Raw genomic sequence first — 14,748 nt, 5'->3', positions numbered from 1 at the left:
CGACCCCTACTTTGGGTGACCATGATGCACACAAAGGGCGAATGAAGTTAAGGCAGCATTTTTCCGGCACTCACCTGAGCAAATAACAGCAGCGTTGCTCCCGCGGGAGCATGGTGAGGCCCCCAGGGTGATCACTGGGCACTGACCCAGGTGGGCTTCAGTCCCGTCACAGTGGAATGAGTCTCTCCAGACAGGGCCAGTCTCTCTCCCAAAATACTCTCCTCCAGGAATGGACTCGGCAAACCCACAGTTGAGTTGATGACAGAGAACGTGGGCATCCGACAGATCCCAGTGGGAGGCACAGAGGGTCCCCCAGGTCCCCAGCACCTGGACCTCCACCCTCCCTGCACATGCCGTGCTGCCGTTCACCAGCCTGAACCCTGTGTACTCTGGGGACAGAGGAGGAGGAGAGAGGGCGGATTGGTGCTCTTGTACCCCCAGTAGCTGGCGGAGGGGCCAGAGGAACAGCATGCCTTTCTTCTCCTTCTGCACTATTTTCATGCTGCAGACAATCCCCTCATCCCTCCTGCCCTCACACCCGGCCCAGCACGGTCCTTGTTCTGTTCCCCAACCCCGGGCACAGCCCCAGTGTTCAACACCCCATCCCGAGTCCTTACGTGTGCAGGTGACAATAGCGCTGTTCACGTGGGTGCAGGGCTGGTCCCTGGGGGACCCTCTGGGGCAGGAGGCCAGGAGGGATTCATTCCCCACACACTGCAGCTCTCCATCCCAGATGGGACCGACCCCTTCTCCAAAGTGACCTCCTCCAGTGACAGGCAGGGCCACGCCGCACTGCAGCTCCCTGCAGACCACGTCAGCAGCTTTGGGACCAAAGTGGGAATCACAGACGGTTTTCCACTGGTCCCCATCACGGATCTCCACACGTCCTGAGCAGTGGCTCTTCCCTTCCACCAGCCGGACAAATCCTGGAAAAAACACAAAGCAGCTGGGAGTTCCCAGAGCCCTCTGGCAGTTACATTTCCACATCTCTCATGACCTTCAAGCAAGCCATGACCAAATCACCCATTGCACATCCCAGAGGAAGCTGTGGGGGAGTGTTGGTGACATAAACACATCCAGCCCCGCCCTCCCCGCACCCCTTCTCTACACCCTCAGGGCACTAGAGGTTATGTGTCTGGTGCAGCACCAGGCTCCACTCTGACAATCTGCTGCTGCACAAAGTGCCCTTCGCTGCCCGGCATGGTCCCCCCATCACCGCAGTGGTGTGCGCAGTTTGGGTCCACAAGAACTGGCCCAGATGATAATGACTGCTGCAGCCTGCTCAGTCCCTGCAGAGCTTGCGACCAGGCAGGGCCATCACCTTGATGCAGCCATAAATACAACACGCTCCCAGGGGTGCTCTAGGGTGCTGGGAGGTTCCTTTTAAGCAGGAGATGTCACAGAGCACAGAAATGCTGCAGCTGTAATCATGGCTGGTGCCTGTCCAGACCCCTCTGATGCCTGCTCAAGGGGGGATGTTCTCAGCCAGGGACACAACGCTCTGCCTGGATGTGTGCACAACCCGGATCAACGGCCAGACAGAGGGGCAGGAGTTTCACATGCCCCCCTGGGCCCATGCCTACTCTCACGGAACAGCCGGCACAGATGAGGATCTGCAAGTGCTGCCAAAGTCCCTGGTGTCATGGGGCAGTGTAGGGAGATGTGGGCAGGCAGGAGAGGTTGGGCAGTGGCCAGCACAACCTGCACGGGGTCATGTCCCCGCAGGGCTGTCACAGTCTCAGGGACGTCCTAGTGCCAGCCTGGGACTCTGGCGATGGAAGAAGCAGCCAGGGTCAAGCAGCCACCAAGCCCTGAGCCCTCGGGACAGGCAGCAAAGGGCTTTGTGGCCATCCTGCTCCTTTGCCCAGGGCCCACCACTCTAAAAAGTCCCTTCAATTCAGTCGAGGTGCTCATGTCTGTGAGGGGGAATTACCCAGTGTGACCAGCCATCTCACGCCAGTCCTCCAAGATGTGGGGTGCCAAGCAAGTCCCCCGTGGTGTTTCCAGGACAGGGACCCTCAGCATTTTTGTCTGGGAACTGGCAGAATAGGTGGAGATTGATGAAGCCCAATGGACACCCTGGGTCAGGCATGAAGGATTCATCTGCAGCCCAAGACACCAACTGAGGCGGGGCTGAGAAACTGAGGCAGAGTTAGTTTGCCTTGGGGTAGGCTCCCACTGGGCTTTCCCTGGAGACCGATTACACCAGCAACGACAGTCCTGGCTCGGCAGTGTGATTGGCCACACTGGGCCCTGATTAGACATCTGCTTGTTGCTCCCTGAGGGCACAGCCAGGTTCCTTTGCCTGTCCCAGCCCCAAAGGCAGGCAACAGGCTGATCCCTTACCTGAACATGTCACTCCAGCATCCTCACCGCTAACACAGTCATGTTCACCCCATCCATCGTGTGTGCAGTCAGACAGGGCAGATTCGGTGCCTTTACAGCCAACATCATCCATCCAAATGGAGCCAGATCCTGGCCCAAAAGAGCCAGCCTGGTGAGCTTCAACAGCAGACCCACAGTCCAGCTGCTTACAAACCACTGCAGCATCATCCATGCCCCAATAGTCATCACACACGGTCCCCCACCGGCCCCTGTGTTTCACCTCCACTCTCCGGGCACAGCGCCTGCCGCCATCCGCCAGCCTCACCTCCGCAGCTCCTTTAAACAACAACATGGGATGGGTCAGGAGAGCACCAAGCCTTAGCACTGCATGTCTGGGGGAACCCCCTGCCCAGGTAGAGTCAGAGGTACCAGGGTGGAAGCCCACTCCCTTCCAGGCTGTCCCCAGTACAATGTGAGGGTCCCTTCTATCCTCAGGGGCTGCACAAGGCTGGGGGTGTTGAGTTCTGGCCTGGCTGAGTCATTCGCCATCCCACCACACAAGGTACCTTTTCCCATTACAATGACCACGTGCCCCCCTGCCCATACCCACCCGCACACTGCCCAGCCCTGCACTGGGCACCCGCTCCTCCACAGCCCAGCACCCCCTGAACAGCCCCAGGCACCCAGGCCTGCAGCTTCCCATGCAAACCGCCTGCCCCAGCACCGTCCAAACCCAACCCCACGCCGGGGCTTTCCATGTTCCCAGGGAGCACCGAGACGATCCCGATGGTCCCCCAACCCACATCCCCTCCTCGCCTCTGGTGTCAGTTCAGTCCCTGCACTGAGCCAGGCCCCCCAGGAAGGATGTCTCTCTACTGTAGATGCCCGGTCCCCTTCTCTCTGAGAGGTACGAACTGCTGTCATGGGGTCAGGGCTCCCCTGGAACAAGGGGGCAGCGAGCAGCACAGAAACCCTCTGGGGTAGCCCAAAGGTTGGCAGTGCCCTGGGGATCTCTGGGTGCTGCCATCACTAGCTAGGCCACCACTGGCTCCAAAGGCACCGTGTTGGGGAAGAGGGGGGTGTCCAAAAGGGTACCCCAGGACAGGGTGTCTATGAATCAAGCTAGGCAGAGGCTGCCCTAAACACTGGAACCCCGGAAAAGGAGACACTCTCTCCCACCCAGATGGGCACAGGGAAAGGCACAGGGTCCATGGACTTGAGCACCTTCTGGCCCTCGTCTCAGTGGCACCTGCAAAGAAACCCCGTTCCCAGACAGATCCCAATGACCACGCTGGTACCCGCTGGCCCTGGGCTGTGGGACAAGGGAGTCGGCACTTACCTCTGCACAGCTGCACCCAGAGCAGCAGCCACAGCACCTCAGGGGACAGGAGTCCCTCTGTGCCCATCCTGAGCCTTCTGCCCTGCCAGCGCATCCCTGCTCTGCCACACTCCCTGCCACAGCACCTGGGGACTCATGGGGACAATGACAGCGGGATGGCAATATATCTCCGCAGATGCCAGCCCAGCTACAGAAGGAGCCAATCGAAGCAGCAGCAGCACCTTTTTAGACATTATCGGGAGCTATCTCCCCTCCGACACAGCCGAGCCCTCCAATGAACTTCTCCAGTTCAATTCATGACCATATATGAGGGATGGCTCCGCTGCAAATGTCACGTCACTGTGGTGGTGGGACATCACAGGACAGGGCCGGTTGTAGTGGGGGAAATGCATTTTTTCACCCCTTGAACCCTGCTGTGTGGACCAGGAGCACTGAGCATCTCCTGTGTTGGGCACATCCAAGAGCCCAAGGCGCGAGTGTCCAGCCATCCCCCTGCCATGGGAACCGCAGGGCTGGGACTGCACTGAGGGCTGTGTCAGGAAGGGAAGGGAACAGCCCCTGCCCCTGCTACAGACCCCGCTGCACTGGGAGCAGCAGCTGCGAAAGGGCCTTAGCCCAGGCCAGAGCCCCATGCCAGGAATGCTGGCTCGCCTGTCCCTCCCTGGAGAGCCCCATGGAAGGTCCCTTCAAATGAGCTGGAGCTGGGATGTGTCCCTGTCCTGGCAGCAGACATGCAGCCCGCAGGCTCACATGCATCCCTGACTCTTGGCATGTCACCGAGGGGCCGTTATTCCCCGCGGGTGGCTCCGGAGCTGCAGCCTGCAGGTGCACAAACCACAGCCCACGTGGCCTCGCAGTGCTCCCCGCGCTCCCCCCCATCACGCCCAGGCAGGAAGTCTGTGGTTTCCCCCTGGCGCCGTGCCCTGGCACATCCCTGCGGTGCCCCCGAGCCACCCCCACCCCGACTGCTCCAGCCAGGGCTGCAGGGGCTGCTCCTTCGGCCTCGCAGGCATGGGGCCGGGCAGCTCCTGTCCCCCGTGATGCCCTTGTGACAGCACACGGCCGCTCTGCACCAAGCCCCGATGGCCATGGGCTGCCACTGGTGACGTGACCTCATACCCTCCTACTGCCACTGCTGTGTGCGCCTGGGTTATAGTGATGGTGACCTCATACCCTCCTACTGCCACTGCTGTGTGCTCATGGGTTATAGTGATGGTGACCTCATACCCTCCTACTGCCACTGCTGTGTGCTCATGGGTTATAGTGATGGTGACCTCACACCCCTCCTACTGCCACCGCTGTGTGCTCATGGGTTATAGTGATGGTGACCTCACACCCCTCCTACTGCCACCGCTGTGTGCTCATGGGTTATACCTCCCCCATGGCATCCCTGTAATGAAATGGGATCTCCCCAGAGCACTGGGGAGATTAGCAGCAGTCATCCCCATCCAGCTGGAGCTGCTTCCCTCCCTGACCAGCAAGGCCAGTGTGGAGTCACTGGTGGCCCCAGGCACCACAGCCAAATAGCTCTGCAGAGCAGCACCACGAACTCGGGGCCCTGGGAAGATATTGGGGAGCCATATGAGTTTGCTGCTGTCCCTTGGTCTCTGTGCCCAGCACATGCCCTTGAGACAGCCTCCTCCACCCCATGCGCTGGCCCTTACCCCAAAGTCACGCCCAGTCCTCGTTCCCCATACCAGCCATTTCCAGCCCTGGCCATTCACCGTGGACCAGGTGAAGGCTGATCTTTGAAATATGACCGGCTCCATCCTCTTGCTGGGCTCAGTGTCTGCACTGGGGGAACAGCCAGACCTGCATGGGCTCACACATGCCCAGACCCTGGCAGGCCCCAGAGCAGGGCTGAGCCCCAGTGCCCTGCACCACAGCTCGTAGTACCTCCCCTCCCATGCCATCGTCCTCACTCACGATAACCACCAAGTGCATTACTCCCTGACCAGGTATGCAGAGGAGCTGCTGGAGGGCTTCTCTGCTCACCCCTTCTGCCTCAAACTCTGCCTTGGTGCCAGCCCACAGGCACTGCCACATTCCCTCTGTGTGAGGTGCTGGGTGTCTCCACATGCCCTCCTCTGAGCCCATGCAGGGACCCCCAGGGTGTAGCTCTGCTTGGAGCTGGCCACCAATGCTTGGCTGTGCAGTCGCAGGGGATCTCAATGAGGCCACACTTGGAGAGAAGGTTGTGATTGTCCATGGTCAGAGTAGGCATGAGGATCTGCCTGGCAGTCAGGAAGGGCAGAAGAGGACAAGAGACAATGAGGACAAGAAGCTAGAAGGGAAATTTCAACTGAGGTTTAAGAAAACAACCAGTCACTTTCATAGTTGATTAGCACAGAGTGTGGGGCTCAGAGATTTTCAAAACTCAAGTGGAGAAAGCACTGACCAACGTGATCCTACTGACAAGCTCTCCCTGCTCAGAGCACATCGTAGCACTAGACACCTCCATTGGTTCCTTCTGACCCTTCTTGGCAGTATCTCTGGAGATTGCCTAGCCTAGCCTAGAGCAGGTTGCCCAATACAGGGTCCAGCTGGGTTTTGAGTATCTCCATGGATGGAGACTCCACAACCTCTCTGGATAACCTGTTGCAGTGATCAACCACCCTCACAGTAGAAAAGTGTTTTCTTGTGTTGAGATGGAAGTTCCTGTGCTTCAGATTCTACCCATTGTCTGTCACTGGGCAGCATGGAGAAGAGTCTGGCTCCCTGATCTTCGTTCCCTGCCATCGGGTATCGATACACATTGATGAGATCCCCATGAACCTTCCCTTCTTCAGGCTAAAAAGTCCCAGCTCTCTCAGCCTCTCCTTCTGACAGATGCTTGTGTGCCTTCATCATATTTGTGGCCCTTTGCTGGACTCGCTCCAGTAAGTCCATGTCTCTCTTTTGCTGGGCATCCCAGCACTGGACATAGCACTCCAGATGTGGCCTCACCAGTGCTGACTAGAGGGGCAGGACCACCTCTCTCGACCTGCTGGCCAAGCTCTCCTGAATGCAGCCCAGGAGGCTGTAGGTCTGCTTTGCCACACAGCCACACTGCTGGCTCGTGGCCAGCTTGGTTTCCACCAGGACCCCCTGATCCTTCTCTAGAAACCTGCTTTCCAGCCAGTCAGCCCCCAGCCTGTACTGGGCCATGGAGTTATTCCTGCCCACGGGCAGGACTTTGTGTTTCCCGTTGTTGAACTTCATGAGGTTCCTCTCTAGCCAGTTCACCAGCCTGCCCAGGTCCTTCTGAGCGGCAGTGCAACCAGCCGGTGTATCAGCCACTCCTCCCAATTTTGTATCATCCACAAACTTGCTCAGGATGCCTTTGGTCCCATCATCCAGCACTGTAATGAAAAGTTGAATAGAATGGGACCCAGTAACAACCCCTTTGCAACACCACTGCTGATTATCCTCCAGCTGGACTTTGTGCCACTGGACACAACCCTCTGGGACCAGCCATTCCATCAGTTTCCAGTCCACCTCCTTTTCCACTTATCTAGACCATATTTGCTCAGCTTGTCTATAGGGGTATAATGGGAGACAGGCTGACAGCTCCCTGCATCCTCCTCCTTGCCCTGCTTCAAGATAGGTTTTACCTTTGTTTTCTTCTAGCCCTCAGGACCCTCACTCAGTCACCATGACCTTGCACACATGGTTTCAAGTGGCCTACAATGACGTCAGCCAGCTTCCTCAGCACTCATGAGAGCATCCTCTCAGGTCCCAAGGACTTACGCATGTGCAGTTTGCTTAAACGTTCCCTAACCTGAGACTCCTGCACCAAGAGAAAGTCTTCCTTGCTCCTTGCTTCTGGTCTTGGGTGCCTGGGATTCCTGAAGGTTGGTCTTACCAGTAAACTCAGAGAGGAAAAGGCATGGAGTACCTTGGCCCTTTCTGTGCTCTCTGTCACTAGGGTCTCTGCCCCATCTAGCAGTAGGCCTGCATTTTCCCAAGCCTTCCTCTTGCTCCTGGACTGTTGTTGAATCCTTTGTTGAGGCCTTTCACATCCAGGCTGAATTACCAGATTGAACTCGAGATGGACGTTGACTTTCCTAACACCCTCTCTGAATGCTCAGCATGTTCTCGGTGCCCTCCAGAACCCTCCTGGGTGTCTTGTGCCCTGCTGTGCTGCCCCTCGGGCAGGTGCCTGACTGGCTAATGCCCCCCATGAGGACCAAGGTCTGTGAACGAGAGGCTTCTACTTGTCTGAAGAAGGCCTCATCTGCTGCTTCTTCCGAATACGGTTGGTCCACAGCAGACACCGACTACGTTACCCACGTTGGTCTGCCCACTTATCCTGCTCCATCAGCTCTCATCTGGCTCATCGTCTGTCACAAGCAGAGCTCCATGCTTTCCTGCTGCTCGCCCACATACAGGGCAACTTCCCCTCCTCACTGACCTGCCCCGTCCTTCCTCAAGAGCCTGCATCCAGCCATGGCCACATTCCAGTGGTGTGAGCTGTCTGACTGTGTCTCTGGTATCTAAGTCAGATTACAGCTCAGGAACTGCCCACAGACTCCAAATTCCTCCTGTTTGCTCCCCTCTCTGTGTGCATTCCTGGACAGGCACAGCAGAGGTGTGCCCAGCCATGCTGATGTCCCTGCTCAGATTGAGGGCTACTTGGCAGGTATCCATAAGCAGCCCTGCTTGTACCCTTTGCTTCACCTCCAACTTCCTTTTTCCCTGATTCCCCCATCCCAAGTTCTTCCCTTTGGTCATCCTCAATGCCTCTCATACAAGAAGCCCACCTCTGTTTTCACTTTACCCACTGGCCCTGGCTTTGCTTGCCTGTTGCTCTCCTTTGGTGTTTCTGGGATGGCTGCCTTGGGAATTCTTACCTTGGTCAGCAAGTCCATTAAACTAGTACCTCCTTTTATGATCCATCATGTCCTTCAGTTCCTCATGCTGTCGTCTTGTTCGAGGCACCACAGGACAGGGTGAGCCACCTACACGCACCCATTAACAGCTGACACAATGAAGCTTCAGTTCTGGGGGACCTCGAGAAACTCTGAGATTTCTCCAAGAGAAAGCTCACCAAGCTTTACAAGGAGAAGTGGCCAGTTCTGCATCAGGGCATGTATCAGGGCAAGCTTGGAGCTGATGGCTGAGGAGTGTCCCTATGGAGAAGGCCATGGTCACTACAAGGGATGCTCTAGGAGCCAGTGGAGCATGCTGGGCACGAATAAGGCCAGCTGCATATGGGGCTGAATTAGGAGGAGCGTGGCGACCCAGACAAGGGCAGTTACCTCCCTCCTTGACTCAGCACTGGTGTGGCCACATCCAAAATAATGTGTCCTGGTGTGGGGCTCCATGTTCTGCAGGAGTGGGGAGGAACTGGAGAAGGTCCAGAGGACGTCTGCCAAGATGGGGTGAAGGGGCTGAATCACATGACTCGTGCAGAGAGGCTGAGGGACCTGGGCTGCTTTGGCCTCATGACATAGAGGCCAGAGCAATGTTGGAGTAGCCTGCAACTACTTGAAAAGTGGTTTCAGAGAGGATGAAGCTTTTCTTTGTAGAGGAAGAGGCATGAGAAAGGAAAAGCTTTGGAGGCTGAGACTAGACATGAGAGAAAATGAAATGTCACTTGAAGGGTTATGCCATGGTGCAACAAGAGGTCACCGGGGCTGGCGGTGTTTGTCTGTGATCAGCCCATGGCTTTCTGTTTCAAAGAGAGACATCGGTACAGGCAGGGACCTGTGAGGGTGACAGCAAGGTGGGGAAGCGGATAGTGGGTCTACAGCCTGCAGGGAAACAGGTGCAAGTGTGGGACAGTGTAGGGCATCCTGTGGTGGAGATGGCCAACAACGATAGCCGTGCAAGAAATGGTTTAGAGAGAGAGATAGGAAGAGATAGGTAGAAACGCAATTAAGGAGCTGATTAAAGAATTAACGTGACTTCAGAAAGATGGGGCAAGTTTCTAACTCCCTGACGCTCAAAGCAGCAACCAGATGGGTGGACGGTATTTGAATGAACAAAGAGCAAGGGGAGTGGGAAATCTGGCCAGCAATGGGAAGGGCAAATGTCCCAATACATCTGCTGAAAAGATGCCCTTAGACATGGTCATTTAACCAGGAGAGGTAGGAACACCTGAAAGATGAGGGACATTAAATATGCAACGTAATATAATAGATAGAGTAGTCGTAATGCAAGTACAGGAGATGACTATTTTTTCTCCTATGATCAATGCAATTCCTGCAAATTCCCATTCTGACATGGTGTGAAAACATTGCCATTATATTAGAAGTACTCCATTGTTTCAGCTGATGAAAATGTGTTTATATATGTTTTTTTAATGTTGCAGATTTGTTCATCTTTCCAGGCAGACCTTGTCTGTCTGACCATAAAATATCCAGGGCCACTTTTAGAGACCTGAGTGTACCTGAGGTTTTGCACGGGACTGGCAGCTATCAGACAGGATGTGTGGGAGAGCAGAGCTTCTCGGGAGCTACAGTTTCAGGCTGGGCAGGGGGTGTCCAGGGCATCTGTACTGGCAGGAGGTGCCTGTGTCCCCATAGCTGAAGGCATTTGTGTCTTACATCTAAACCCAGTTCTGGAAAAAACCTTCCTTTTAAAAAAAAAAAAAAAGAACAAGGACACAAATTCCCCCCATTGACCAGTATATTAAAACACAAGAAAATAAAACAATGAAGATTTTAAAAGCTGAAAAGTGTTTTTAAACATTTTCTTTGCTTTGCATCTTCATGTTTAGTTCTTTGCTTTATTTTTATTGACATTTTCTAAACATGTCTCTTATCAGGCTGGCAGCATTTTAAAAAAGGTCATTTTGTGTCTTGCACATGTTACAAATCTGTAATATAAAAACTCATCTACACAGTGTATGTAGGTGAGCAGGCACTTCTTTATTGCAGTGCTGGACGCACAGGAGATCGCTCCACCTCGTGTGCGTGCTTAGTTTCTCTGCTACAAAAGTTATATACAATCAAAGTATACATATTCATCATATTTCCAAGAAACAATTAACATATTCATACAATTTCCAAGAACTCATTAATATATGTAAATGCTCGTGACGCATGCGCCTTCAGGTATACAGGTGGTCGTCTAAAGGTCCTCTGGTGGTCGGCCATAGTCTTCCTCATGGTGTCCTTTAGTTGAAGCCAATCTTTGCGCATGCTCAGGTTGGTTGCAAAATCCCATTCTTGGAATCTTCTTTAGTTTTCCCCGGTTTACTGACCAGGCCTACAACTTATCATTCTCTTGACAAGCAAATTCTACCTCTTCACAATGCTACATTGTTCAACAGTTAGTTTATGAATAAATCACAGATAAATCATACCTAGTTACCTTCATACAAAATATATATGTAATTTAATTTTTATTAATCGCTCTTTGGACTATACTATTCTATCAATATCCATACTTAAAATAATCAATGGTTATTTCTATTAATATCTATTGATCGGCATTCTTGATATTCAAATCAAGATGGGAAAGGTAAGGAATTTTCCAAGCAGCATCATTGGTGCATATCAGGTCACATGGTCACAGGACTCAAGCAAGACTTTTCTATTCAATTCTTCATTGTTCCATCTCGTTACTATTAGTTCCTTAGAATGGAACAGTGACTCCCTGGTGAGGTTCCTATGGTTATTGTTTCTAACTTCACAATCCTAACTTATGCATTTGTATCTTATTATTTCATTTATTAATCAAATTTAACCTTTCTATATGATCATATTTTGATTATTTTAAAAAAATCAGAGTATTTACAACACACAGAGCCCTGTGCCCCCAAGACAGTTCCTGCTCAGGACTGTCAATGATACCCCTCAGTCTTTGCAGAGAGAGAGTCACACGGTGGTCTTGACGTCTCTTTGCTGGCTTAGATGTTAGTTTAGGTGGTCACATGCAGCAGAGGAAGATTCTTGTCCCATAAACATTTGCTCTGTTGCTGTCAGAAAAAGGGCCTGACATTATAGGATCAATTCAAGTCGGAAGGGACCTTGGGAGTTTTGCAGTCCAACCTGCCAGAAAAAAGTGTCCGACCAGGTTGTTTAAGGCTTGGTCCAGTCAGAGTTTGAAAACCTCCAGGGACGGAGTCTGCACAGCATCTCTGTGTGACCTGCTCCAACGCTTGGCTCAGCTCATGGTGAAATAGACTTCCCTTATCTCCAGGCTTAATCTCTCCTCTTTCACCTCCCACCTACAGTCTATTGTCCTCCGGCCATGCACCATGGTGTAAAGCCTCTTCCTCTATTCTCTAGAATGTTTTTGTAGCAGGCAGCAATGAGGTCCCTCTCAGCCTTCCTTTCTCCAGGCTGGACTAGCTCAGCTCCCTCAGCCTCTCCTCATGGGAAAGGTGCTCCAGTCCCTGACCATCCTGGAGGTCCTTTGTTTCAAGCAAAGTGATTCAAGCTCTGAGCCCAGCAGGAGAATGGAGATGGACAGGCAGGAAAATTCACCTGTAAACTTGGGGTGTGCTGCCAGTGTTGGAAACAGCCAGCGAGAAAGGCTGAGGGGTTACAAATGCCCTGGCCCACCTTCCCCAACTCTCCATGCCTCCAAAAGCACAGAGCAGCCTCATCCCTCCCGCGGCTGCAAGTCTCAGCTGCCTTCCACGAGCCCTGGTTCTGCACCACCAACCCCCTCGCGTGAGTCCGCACCCTGCATGGTCCAACAGCTCAGCTAACTTTAGTGTGTTCTTCTCCCGAGCACTTTCAAGCCCAGCCCAGTCCCTCTCTGGCTCTCCCCATCACTTCCCACCTCCCACCCATCTCTCCCCTACCCAGCCCAGAAAAGCAGCCCATTCTGGGCTGACCCCACGGCAGTGCCCACTGATGGGTGCTGCAAAGCTCTGCGCACTCAACCCCCCAGCCCCAGCCCCTCTGGAAGTCGCTGTAACTCCTGGGGGGCAGAGAGGTGTCTCAGCCTTCCCATCAGCTCCAGGGCTGAGGGCCAGCCATGGCATGAGGAGACAGAGGCCAGTGTCTCCCTGTGTCCCCTGCTCCTGTCTCCAAGACATCCTTGTCGTCCAATGCCAGCAAGACCCTCTGTGCCAGTCCCTCTCCCGGGAAAAGACTCCTGGCCCAGGGGCTCCTCAGGCTGCTCCGGCTGCTCCAGCAATACAGAAGCCTGCCCCGAGCTGGTGCATGCAGAAATAGGTTTCTCTTGGTGATTTATTCCCCCCCCCTCCGGAAGCACAGAGTTGCTCCTTTGCTCTTGTCCAGGGATGTCCCTGCCCCCAGAGAGCCTTTTCCCAAGGAATTGTGTCCGTGCTGGCCTGGCTGGCCTCTCTTGCCCCCTTGCTGTGCTCCCCACAGGACCCCAAGCTGGCAGTGGTGCTCTGCAGAGCGAGCAGGCTGTGGTGCCTGCAAGCCATGCGGAGCCAGTCCCATGCAGATCCCTGTGGATCATTCACCATCTCCAGGGACACTGGGAACCCACAGGTGAAGGCTCATCCCAGGCCCATTCCCTAACACGTTGCCCCATGCCCTTCTCCCCTGAGCCCATGGAGAGCCCAAGCAAAGCAGCATGACCTCGTAAGGGCAATTTCTTCAACCTGACCTCAGCTTTGGAAGAACCCAACCACCAGACACCGGCAATGAGGAAATCCCCTTTTATTACGGAGACACGACACGGGAGGCTGTACCATTGTGCCAGAAACATGCAAACAGGCCTCTGGGTCAGACGGGCTGGGTTCGTGCCTCTGGTGGAGTGGAGTGGATGCAGCCGTTCCTGGATAAACATTGTTATCACAGATAAAATGCCCAAAGCACAGGAGGTTCCAAGGTGGATTTGAATGACTTGTAAAGAGACACGGGCAGGTTAATGCTTCTGAGAGACTACTGACAGAATCAGCTTCTTCAGTGTGACCTTCAGCTCCTGGTTCCTCATGCTGTAGATGAGGGGGTTCACTGCTGGAGGCACCACTGAGTACAGAACTGCCACCACCAGGTCCAGGGATGGGGAGGAGATGGAGGGGGGCTTCAGGTAGGCAAACATGGCAGTAGTGATAAACAGGGAGACCACGGCCATATGAGGGAGGCATGTGGAAAAGGCTTTATGCCGTCCCTGCTCAGAGGGGATCCTCAGCACAGCCCTCAAGATCTGCACATAGGACAGCACAATGAAAACAAAACACCCAAAGTCCACAAAGATACTAACCACAATAAGCCCAACCTCCCTGAGGTAGGCGTCTGAGCAGGAGAGCTTGAGGATCTGTGGGATTTCACAGAAGAACTGGTCCACAGCATTGCCTTGGCAGAGTGGTAGTGAAAATGTATTGGCAGTGTGAAGCAGAGAAGTGAGCAACCCACTGCCCCAGGCAGCTGCTGCCATGTGGACACAAGCTCTGCTGCCCAGGAGGGTCCCGTAGTGCAGGGGTTTGCAGATGGCAATGTAGCGGTCATAGGCCATGATGGTGAGAAGAAAATATTCACCTACCATTGAGAAGGGAAAGAAAAAGACCTGGGCAGCACATCCTGCAAAGGAGATGGCCCTGGTGTCCCAGAGGGAATTGGCCATGGCTTTGGGGACAGTGGTGGAGATGGAGCCCAGGTCAAGCAGTGAGAGGTTGAGGAGGAAGAAGTACATGGGGCTGTGGAGGTGGTGGTCGCAGGCTATGGCGGTGATGATGAGGCCATTGCCCAGGAGGGCAGCCAGGTAGATGCCCAGGAAGAGGCAGAAGTGCAAGAGCTGCAGTTCCCGCGTGTCTGCGAATGCCAGGAGGAGGAACTGGGTGATGGAGCTGCTGTTGGACATTTGCTGCCTCTGGGCATGGGGACCTGTGCAAGGAAGAAAAGTCATTGAGAAGCTAGGGGAGACTTTTCTGAGCAAAACCAAAGCAATTTCCTTCAGACCCTCCCCTTGCTACACACCCTGCTCCCCTGATTTACTTTTCTAGGAGACCTTCCTTCAGCTCCATGGCTGAAGCACTGGTTTGGTGCTGCCTGAATATGCTGTGAGAAGTGGGCTGCTGAGGTTTCAGCCCTGTTCTGCAGCAGTGAGTTCACGGGAACGGTGGAAGCAGGGGCCAGTCCTGGTGTTCAAATATGTCAGATGAAACCACCCCTAATGCAGAAGAGCTTGTCAGCATCTGCATTCCCAGTGCTAAGGAACGAGGTTGGCAG

At 54.1% G+C, this 14,748-nt stretch overlaps 1 protein-coding gene across 1 annotated transcript in view; it reads right to left on the bottom strand.

The window, feature by feature from the left end:
* LOC132321513 (olfactory receptor 14C36-like) overlaps positions 1-14,401 on the bottom strand; it is a 30,593-nt gene extending 16,192 nt beyond the window's left edge. Inside the window, exon 1 of the mRNA XM_059835008.1 lies at positions 13,493-14,401. Coding sequence (XP_059690991.1) covers positions 13,493-14,380 — 888 coding nt within the window. The 5' untranslated portion in view covers positions 14,381-14,401. The remainder of the gene's footprint in view (positions 1-13,492) is intronic.
* Between the last annotated feature and the right edge of the window lie 347 nt (positions 14,402-14,748).

Source organism: Gavia stellata, unplaced genomic scaffold (assembly GCF_030936135.1).
Source record: "Gavia stellata isolate bGavSte3 unplaced genomic scaffold, bGavSte3.hap2 HAP2_SCAFFOLD_42, whole genome shotgun sequence".
In the NCBI taxonomy this organism is placed as follows: domain Eukaryota; kingdom Metazoa; phylum Chordata; class Aves; order Gaviiformes; family Gaviidae; genus Gavia; species Gavia stellata.
Note: the sequence above shows the minus strand (reverse complement) of the source record. Positions and strands in the feature narration are given on the sequence as shown.